At 49.2% G+C, this 10419-nt stretch overlaps 1 protein-coding gene across 1 annotated transcript in view; it reads right to left on the reverse strand.

Moving 5' to 3' along the window:
• Nucleotides 1–764: 764 nt before the first annotated feature.
• Nucleotides 765–10419, reverse strand: part of Hmces (5-hydroxymethylcytosine (hmC) binding, ES cell-specific) — a 13258-nt gene continuing 3603 nt past the window's right edge. Inside the window, exons 2-5 of the mRNA XM_013032341.1 lie at nt 8481–8606; nt 6239–6420; nt 4306–4498; nt 765–1220 (exon numbers count right to left, since the gene is read on the reverse strand). Coding sequence (XP_012887795.1) covers nt 978–1220; nt 4306–4498; nt 6239–6420; nt 8481–8606 — 744 coding nt within the window. The 3' untranslated portion in view covers nt 765–977. The remainder of the gene's footprint in view (nt 1221–4305; nt 4499–6238; nt 6421–8480; nt 8607–10419) is intronic.

Consider the following 10419-nt stretch of genomic DNA (forward strand, 5'->3'; position numbering starts at 1 on the left):
CGCCAAGGCAGCCACAGCTGGGCCTGGCTTGAACTCAGGACGGCTGTCCCTCAGCTTGCTTGCTCCAGGCCAGCGCTCCACCTCTTGGGCCAGAGCGTCCTACCGCTGCCCGCTGACCCCTCCTCAACCCCAGCCAAGGGCGGCCTGGGGCCCCGGGCGCCCAAAGCAGCCAGGGCCAGCCTGACCCCAGGCCTGCGCAGCCAGGGAGGGGCCGGCAACGGCCTCCCTAGCTGTCGGTGCTGGGATGCGTTTCCTCGGGTGTCACTGCAGATGTCACAAAAATCATCATTGTTCCCTTGACAGTGGGATTTGGTAGAGGCCACTGGGAAAGATGTCCTTCATACAGCAGCAGGTTGCACACTAGTTGGGGAGGGCCGTCCCCCCAGGTAGAGGGGAGTGTGGTGGCGCACCACCCACCCACAGGCGGCCTCAGGCTCCAGGTGCATGGAGCACTCCCACTTCTGGCCACTTGGCACGAAGTCTTGGTTTCTCTACCTGTGCTGGCTTTGAATCACAACCCTCCTGTCTAAGCTCCCTGAGTAGCTTGGATTCCAGACAGGAGTCACTGGGTCAGCCTGGTTCTACATGAAACCATTCAAGACACCCCCAAGTCCTGACTGAAGAGATGAAGTAAGGAGCCTCCACCTGGCCCCATTGTAGACTGTTCCTCACAAAGTCCACTGCCCCCCCAGACCATCCGCAGGGTGCCAGGAAAAGCAGTATGACCCAGAATTCCCCCGCCAGCATCACCTCAAGTGCAGCCCAAGGTTTATCCAATGTACTTTATTCATAACAAAATACATGTAAGAACTTAAGTTTAAAAGACAGCAGGAGTCCTGGGGTTGAGAAAAAGAAGGTCTGCTAGCAGCATGGGGTTGGGCTCTCAGCAGGGAGGGCTTGGATGGAGAGCCCACGGGCTGTTCTCAGCAGTCCCCGTTGGGAATGGAGCAGGCCCGGCGGGGGCCTGTGAGAGTCTGTCACTGCCTGTGAGGTCGCTTGGCCTTGGGCTCCTCCTCCTTCTGCTCCTGCTTCAGCCATCGATCCAGGAGGCCTGCCCCACTGCCTCTCTTGGCTGGCTGTGGGCTCTTCTGCAGGAACTGACTGGACCACTGAGGCACATCCAACTCTTTCTTCGGGAGGGCTTTGGGGGTTTCCTTTATGGGCGACTTTGTGACCAGCCACTGCATCAATTTCTGGCTACTACCACTTGCTTTGGGCTCCTAGGAAAGAGAGAAGTTTTTACCACCCACCCTGACCTTTTCAGGAAGACCATCCAAAGAGCACAAAGAGGCCTTAGGAACCAGCATTCAGCGTGCTCTAAGAACAAGAGCAGCCAGCAGAGAAGGCTGCAGACAATGAAAACAGCCTTAGAGAAATGAAGTAATTTACTGGAACCAAGTAGGAGCATGTAAGAAAACCAGAAGGCACTAGTGGCTCACACCTGTAATCCTAACTACTCAGGAGGCTAAGACCTGAGAATCGCAGTTCAAAGCCTGGTCAGGAAAGACTGAAACTCTTATCTCCAATAAACCACCAGAAAACCAGAAATGGCACTGTGGCTCAAGTGGTAGAGTGTTTGTGTTGAGCTGAAGAGCTGAGGGACAGCACCCAGGCCCAGAGTTCAGGCCCCATGACAAGAAAGAAAGAGAGAGAGAGAGAGAAAGAAAGAAAAAGAAAACCAGCAGGCTCAGGACTGTAATCCCAGCTACTCAGGAGGTTGAGATCTGAGGATCATGGTTTAAAACCAGCTGAGGGGGCTAGGAATGTGGCTTAGTGGTAGAGGGCTTGCCTAGCATGCATGAAACCCTGGGTTCAATTCCTCAGTACCACATACACAGAAAAAGTCGGAGGTGGCGCTGTGGCTCAACTGGTAGGGCGCTATCCTTGAGCAAAAGAAAAAGAAGCTCAGGACAGTGCCCAGGCCGAGTTCAAGCCCCAGTACCAAAAAAGAAACACACACACACGTTGGGCAGAAAAGTTCATGAGAATCTTACACACACACACACACACGTTGGGCAGAAAAGTTCATGAGAATCTTACACACACACACACACACACACACACACGTTGGGCAGAAAAGTTCATGAGAATCTTACACACACACACACACACGTTGGGCAGAAAAGTTCATGAGAATCTTATCTCCAAAGAACAACCAGAAAGCCACAAGAAACTAGGCGGGGGGGGTGGGGGGTCGGCAGGGGCGCAGAGATGGGAGGGCAGGGATGGTAAGGGGAAACAAAAAGGAGGAAGCAACAATGCTTGCTAAGAAATGTACTCATTACCTTGCTCATGTAATTGTAACCCCTCTGTACGGTATTTTCACGATAAAAAAAAATAAAAATAAATAAATAAAGGGCTGGGAAGGTGGCTCAGTGGTAGAGTGCTTGCCTTGCATGCCTGAGGCCCTGGGTTCGATTCCTCAGCACCACATAAGCAAAAAGAAAAAAGCCGGAAGTGGTGCTGTGGCTCAAGTGGTAGAGCGCTAGCCTTGAGTTGAAGAGCTGAGGGACAGTGCCCAGACCCAGAGTTCAGGCCCCACAACTGGACCCAAAAAAAATTAAAAAATAAAAAAAAACTAGGCAAGTGTGAAACGCCCTTCTGAGAAAAAAGGGTGATAAAGAATGGCAGTGGGGCACACTGACATTGATGAAAGTGAACTATGTACATAACTAGTGGGGGAGATGGGAGGAGGGAATGGGAGAGAATGAGGGAGTGTACTCTTACCTGACACATGTAAATGTAACCCCTCTGTATTATCACCTCTATAATAGCCTGAACTCTGGGCCTGGCTGGGCGCTGTCCCTCAGCTCTTCAGCTCAAAGCTAGTACTCTACCACTTGAGCCACAGTGCTACTTCTGGCTTTTTCTGCTTATGTGGTACTGAGGAATCAAACCCAGGGCCTCATGCATGCAAGGCAAGCACTCTACCACTGAGCTGCCTTCCCAGCCACTTCCGGTTTTCTGGTGGTTTATTGGAGATAAGAGTCTTTCAGACTTTTCTGTCCCGGCTGGCTTTGAACCATGATCCTCAATCTCAGCCTCCTGATTAGCTAGGATGACAGGCGTAAGCCACTGTCGCCCGGCTTAACAATAAATTCTTAAAAAAAGAGAAAAAAAAGGTTCAAGGCCCTTAGTTCAAGCCCAGAAATGGCACAGCAGAAAGAATACAAGTAAAAAAGAAAGCCAGGGAAATGTATGCTTCCACAGCCACCACAATCAGGGATCACAGGCTTTTCTGGGCTATTGTTACACCCCTGTGCCCCGTTCAGAAACGCCTATTCCAAGCAGAAGTTCTGGATTAACATCAGGCTGCCTCTCCAAAATATGACAGTGCAACCACTAATGCAAAGTGAATATATTAATTTTTTTTGGGGGGTGTCAGTCCTGACACTTGCTCTCTCTGCTCAAGACCAGAGCTCTACCACTTGAGCCACAGCTCCACTTCCAGCTTTTAGCTTGTTAACTGGAGTCTCATGGACTTTTTTGCTGGAGCTGGCTTCAAATAGCGATCCTGCTGGGCACTGATGGGTCACACCTGTAATCCTAGCTATTGAGGAAGCTGAGATCTGAAGATTGTGGTTCGAAGCCAGCTTGCCCAGGAAAGCCCGTGAGACTTTTTTTTTTTTTGATCACGGGACTTGAACTCAGGGCCTGGACAGGGCCTCTTTGTGCTCCAGGCTTGAGCTCTATCACTTTGAGCCACAGCTCTACTTCTGGTTTTCTAGTGGCTAAATGGAGATAAGAGTCTCACAGACTTTTCTGCATGGGCTAGCTTTGAACCACTTTCCTCAGATCTCAACCTCCTAAGTAGCTAGGATTACAGGCGTGATCCACCAGCACTCCACTTCATGAGACTCTCAAGTCCAATAAACTACCAAAAAAGCTGAAAGTGGAGCTGTGGCTCAAGCAGTAGAGTACTAGCCTTTAGCAAAAGAAGCTCAGAGTCAGTGCCCAGGCAGGCCCTGAGTTCAAGCCCCAGGGCCAGCACCAAAAAACAAAAAACCAATGGTGATCCTAAGATCTCAGCCTTCTAAGTAGCTGGAGTTACAGGAATGAGCCACCCACGCCCAACTACATTTTCTTTTTTTGATGGGACCCAGGACCCTGAACATACTAGATAAGCGTTCAGCCATTGCAGTGGAGCAATGGAACCTTACTGTTAACATTTTGGGAGAGTTTTCCAGAGGCACAGCTGCTCTGTACTGTCTGCCTAAGGAGTGTGAGCATTTTAGGTAGTTCAAAGTGCTGACTGTGAAAGGCTTGTCACCAAAGTCTTACAAGGGGACTAATAGCACCCCCTACCTTTTTAACCATCAAGTTGACAGGAGCCAGACATTCAGGAGTATCGTTTCGAGAGTTGTTCACCACTGGAGAGACCGGGTGGAAAGTGATGTTCTCTGTGGGATGAATTAACTTCAGAGCTTCCTGAGATGAGACCTCACCAAAGTCGAGCCATTTGGAGACTGCTTCCTCTCCATCTAATATGGCAGGCATCCTAGCCAAGAGGTCAAGAGTGCCATTAGTGAGGGTAGGAAGACAAAGGACAGATTTCACTGATGCCTCCCTTGGTCATCTGAGGGGGAGCTGCACACTGTCTGTCACATGCCTCCTGAGGGCACAAGAGTCAACCCTGGGAGAGACAGGGTCTGGCTATGTAGCCTAGGCTGTCCTCAAACTTGAAATGCTCAGCCTCAGCCTCCCATGTTCTGAGACTATGTAGAGAAGGACCACTATACATGACAAAACCTATCTCAAAAAAAAAAGTTGGACCTTTCAGGACATCAGATACCACAGAATTAATTTCTTTTCATGATAATCGTGGTGGTTTCAAACAATTTTCCAAAGCTATCTTCAGTGAAGAAAGGCCACAAGTATATATGAAAATGGTATGAAAGGATGAAGGAGGTTACGCAGTAGATCAAATGTTTAAAACAAGTTGCTATGCTCTAAGCTACATATTGGTAGCTCACACCTATGATCCTATCTACCTAGGAGGGTGAGATGTGAGGATCAAGGTTCAAAGCCAGCCCGGGCAGAAAAGTCCATGAGACTCTTATCTCCAATAAATCATTCAGGAAAAGCTGGAAGTGTTGCTGTGGCTCAAGTGCTAGAGCGCTAGCCTTGAACATAAAGAGGATCGGGGATAGCATCCAGACCCTGAGTTCAAGCCCCAGGACTGGCAAAAAAGCAAGTTTATGTTCTAGACTAATACAATGCAAATAGCTAATACTAATATAACTAATACAAATAGCTTATACTTCCTGGCCAATGGTACAATTGATTTTAAGAGACACACACAAACATCCACATTAACAGTTAAATGGTGTGTGTGTGTGTGTGCGCGCGTGCGCATGTGCACACATGCACACACGTACCAGGACTAGGGCTCAACTGAACTCAGGGCCTAAAAACTGTCCCTTAGCCCTCTGCTCAAGCTGGAATGCTACTATTGAGCCAGAACTCTAGCTCAAACTCAAGTAGCTAGGACTGGAGTACCTAGGACTACTTTAATGTATTTTTCTTTTGTGTGCTGGTACTATTTTTAAAAGTACTTGTTTTTTGTTTGTTTTGTGGTGGTACGGGGCACAGTCACTGAGCTTTTTTTTTTTCCCCCAAGACTAGCATTTTACCACTGGAGCCACAGCTCCACTTACAAAAAACTTTTTGGTGGCTAAATGGAGGTAAGAGTCTCATAGGTCTAGGGATGTGGCTTAGTGGTAAGAAGCTGCCTAACAAGCTCAAGGCCCCCAAGTTCAAACCCCAGTACAAAAAAATAATAATAATAATAAATCTCCTGGGGCTGAGAAGGTGGCTCAGTGGTAGAGCGCTTGCCTTGCATGCCTGAGGCCCTGGGTTCGATTCCCCAACACCACATAAGCAAAAAGAAAAAAGCCGGAAGTGGCGCTGTGGCTCAAGTGGTAGAATGCTAGCCTTGAGCTGAAGAGCTGAGGGACAGCGCCCAGGCCCAGAGTTCAGGCCCCACGACCGGACCCCCCAAAAAAAATCTCCTGCTTGGGCTGGCTTCAAACTGCAATCCTCAGATTTCAGAGAGTCAGAGGTGCCAGTGGCTCACACTCCTGGAGACTCTAATCTCCAATTAACTACTCAAAAACCAGAAGTGGCATTGTGGCTCGTGGTAGAGCACTAGCTTTGAGCAGGAAGAGGCTCAAGGCTAGCACCCAGCCCGAGTTCAAGCCCCAAAACAACAAAAATAAAAGCAGAGGAAGTGTCTTGCCTGTGGTGGATGTCGCTCAAGCCTCTGCAGGAATCCACTGTGATGATGGTGTAGGAGTAGAGGAGGTCTCCCCCCTCCGGGGGCTCCCAGCAGTCAAAGATCCCTGCCATTGTCAGCAGCCTCCAATTGTCCCAGACCTTCTCCCAGTTCTCTGGGCTGCCTATCACACCACTGCTACCTGACTAGAACACATGGGAAGATTAGACACACTCAACAGCCCTCCCACAGCACAGCAGGAGCTTCTTCAGACCACAAAGCAGTCATTTTAGAAATAATTCAGCCCATTCTCATTCCCTCTCTCTCTTTCTCTCTGTTGGTTATGGGGCTTAAACTCAGGGCCTGGATGCTGTCTCTAAGATTTTATGCTCAAGGCTAATGCTCTATCACTGGAGCCTCAGCTCCACTTCCTTTTCTGGTGGTTAATTGGAGGTAAGTCTCAGGGACTTTTCTGCCCGGGCTGGCTTTGGACTGTGATCCTCAGATGTCAGCCTCCTGAGTAGCTGGGATTAGAAGTGTGAGTAACTAGTACCCAGCTTCAGCCCATTCTTTATCACTGATCCACTGTCATTAATAAAAAGGGGCTTGGTGGAAAATAGCTCTGAAGTTGAGGCTTACAGTTCCTAAACACCTTCCTCATTTGACATTTTCGGGCCTACACAGGTAACTTGAACTCAAACCCCTGTTTGTAAAACGAAGGTCTCATGCAACCTACACCTCTGTGTAGGTTGCTGAAGCAGTCTTCTTCACAAAACTCTTCCCACCCCCTTTCTCACCAGGCCAACTTCTATACACTGTTGAAGCTTCCATTTAAAACCTGTAATATTGGGGCTGGGAAGGTGGCTCAGTGGTAGAGCGCTTGCCTTGCATGCCTGAGGCCCTGGGTTCGATTCCTCAGTACCACATAAGCAAAAAGAAAAAAGCCGGAAGTGGCGCTGTGGCTCAAGTGGTAGAGTGCTAGCCTTGAGCTGAAGAGCTGAGGGACAGTGCCCAGGCCCAGAGTTCAGGCCCCACGACCAGACCACCCCCCCCAAAAAAAATAAATAAAATAAAACCTGTAATATTGAAGGCTGAGAAATGCATTACTTATATTCCAACAGTAAGAAAAAAGCTAGGCAATTTACAAAATCATACATTTTTTTTAAGGTTATATCAGTGATTTGAGATGCTGGTCAATCAACAAGACTGGAGCCTGAAGAAGAGCAGAGATAACTTCTCTTAGACAACACAAATACTAGTTTATTGATGGCAACACAAGGAAAACACGGCTTCATACAAACAGTAAAGAACTCTGATATAATTATCAATATGTTAAAATTGTATCATGGGCAGTCTGAGAGTCTATAACCCCCAGGCACTGCAGAAATCAAGAGGTTTATGTTGACTCACAGGGTCTCTGCAGACCTCATTAATGCTTAGAGAAAACAGGAGCAGACTGGGCTTCCAGGCTGTTGCTGTACAGCCTGCGTACAGAAGGAGGCCTTCCCTCATGATTTCTCTCCTGAGGACTTGTCTCTAGTTGCCAGGGAAACAGTGGACTTTAAACCATGATCCTCAGATCTTAGCCTCTTAGGAAGCTAGGATTATAGGCGTGAGCCACTGGCACCCCATTTTTTTTTTTTGAAACAGGTCTTACTACATAGCTCAGGCCAGCCTCAAAGTCAAGATTCTCCTGCCTCAGCCTTCTGATTTCTCAGATTATCAGATTACAAATTTGTGTTCACCATATGTGTCTTTATTATTGAAGAAATGTTTATGAGGCATTTCTTTGGTCTTGGGGCCTGAACTCTGGGCCTGGGCGCTATCCGTGAGCTCTTCAGCCCAAGGCTAGTGCTCTACCACTTGAGCTACAGTGCTATTTCTGGTGGTTTTCTGGAGATAAGAGTTTTAGGACTTTCCTGCCTGGGATGGCTTTGAACTGCAATCCTCAGATCTCAGCTTCTTGAGTAGCTAGGATGACAGGTCTGAGCCACCAGGTACCCGGCAAAAATATTCTTCATAGTCACATATCCCTTATGATGAGGTAGTTCTGAGAAATTCATCACTAGACAATTTCATTGTTGCATAACACCATAGGGTGTACTCACACAAACGCACACAGTACAGCCTCCCTACACAGCCAGGCTCAGGCACAGCCACGATACACATGCACTGTATCACTGACTGAAACAATTCATATAGCACATGACTGTGATATGTTTCCCTGTCCTTTCCAAAAATGTATTGTTAGTGCAGCTGCTAATACCTTTTCTGTCTTGACTTGGGGGAAGTAGATGAAGTATGGCTGCCTCTGGCTTGTTCTCTGACAGCGCTGCCACTCGTAGAATCCATCTGCCAAGACAACACAGCGTCGTCCCTTTCCCAGAGGTACCTGAGAAGGAAAGGTGATCATTATGTTTCACAGGGTTCCGTTGTATGGACCCAAGTTCAAAAAAAAAAAAATCTCAGGTTCAAAACAGTAATCCTTCTGTACATCACCTTTATAATACCTATAAAAAAAATTTAAAAAAATCTCAGGTCAGCCGGGCGCTGGTGGCTCACGCCTGTAATCCTAGCTACTCAGGAGGCTGAGATCTGAGGATCGCCGTTCAAAGCCAGCCCGGGCAGGAGAGACCGTGAGACTCCTATCTCCAATAAACCACCAGAAAACTGGAAGTGGCACTGTAGTTCAAGTGGTAGAACGCTTGCCTTGAGCTGAAGAGCTGGAGGGGCAGCGCCCAGGCCCAGAGTTCAGGCCCCACGACCGGACCCCCCCCCCAAAAAAAAAAAAGAGAAAAAAAGAAAATTCCAGGAAATTCATCAATCACCACCAAAAAGCTCAAAGTGGAGGTATGGCTCAAATGGTAAAGTGCGCCTTGAGTAAAAAAGCCAAGCAAGAATGAAAGGCCAGAGTTCAAGCCCCAGTACTGATACACATACAAAATTTAAAAACAAAAAAAATTTTTAGTGCCTGTCATGGGACCTGAACTCAGGTCCTAGGCTCTGGTGCTCAAGGCTAGCACTCTAGCATTTACTTGAACCTCATCTTCACTTCTGGTTTTTGTCTAATTAACCAGCATAAAGTCAGAAGTAGAAGAATGGCTCAAGTGATAAGAGTGATAATCCTTGAGAAATTAAGGGACAGTGCTCAGGCCCTGAGTTCAGGCCCCAGTACTGGCACAAAAAAAGGTTGGAGATGTGACTTAGTGGTAGAGTGCTTGCCTCGCATGCATGAAACCCTGGGTTCCATTCCTCTGCACTGTAATCACTTAACCACAATTAAAAAAAAAAAAAAAAAAAAACCTCCTGAAGCTCAGCCCGAGTTCAAGCCCCCAGGACTGGGAGAAAAACAAACACAAAGGACCTAAAAAAGCCTAAACAAAGTAGTTCTATTTTATTTACTACATTTTTCTGCGTGCGGTGGATTGACCCAGTTTTTTTTTTTTTTGTTTTTGTTTTGGGTCTGGCTGTGGGGCCTGAACTCTGGACCTGGGCGCTGTCCCTCAGCCCTTCAGCTCAAGGCTAGCACTCTACCACTTGAGACAGAGCAGCGCCATTCCGGCTTGTTCTGCTTATGTGGTGCTGAGGAATCGAACCCAGGGCCTCATGCATGCAAGGCAAGCGCTCTACCACTGAGCCACCTTCCCAGCCCATTGACCCAGTTTTGAGTATGGGAAGTGGGCACATGCCCAGAACTCTAGGCCTGGGACCCTAACTCCACTGGCACGGGACACTGAAGGGACCCTGACTGCCGAGGCTCGGCAGCCTTTAAACGGCGTGCTCACGCTCACTGTGCGGCTGACACAGACTGGGCCTGTCTGAAGTGGCGACACGGCTCGGCCGTTTGCGGCGTGCGGACAGCTCCGCGGGCGCCGCGCACCGCGCTTCTCCAGCGGGGCCAGGCGGCCCGCGGGCTGAGGCGGCCTCCCCACCCCGCGGAGGCTCCGGGCGAGGCCGGGCCGGCCCGCGCTTACCTTCTCCAGGTGCAGTCGCGAGAGCAGCACGGGCCCGCGGGACCCAGGGCTCAGGTTGTAGGTCGGGCGGTACTTCTCCGGATCCCTCCACCGCGGGAGGCGCCGCCGGCCCTGCCGGTCCCGGTAGGCGCAGGCTCTGGCCAGGGCCTCCCCGGGCAGGTGGCAGGACGTGCGCCCACACATGGTGCGGCGAGGCCTGCGGGCCCGCAACGGGTCAGACGTGCGCCCCTT

The sequence above is a fragment of the Dipodomys ordii genome, unplaced genomic scaffold, assembly GCF_000151885.1.
Source record: "Dipodomys ordii isolate 6190 unplaced genomic scaffold, Dord_2.0 Scaffold153, whole genome shotgun sequence".
Classification (NCBI taxonomy): Eukaryota; Metazoa; Chordata; class Mammalia; order Rodentia; family Heteromyidae; genus Dipodomys; species Dipodomys ordii.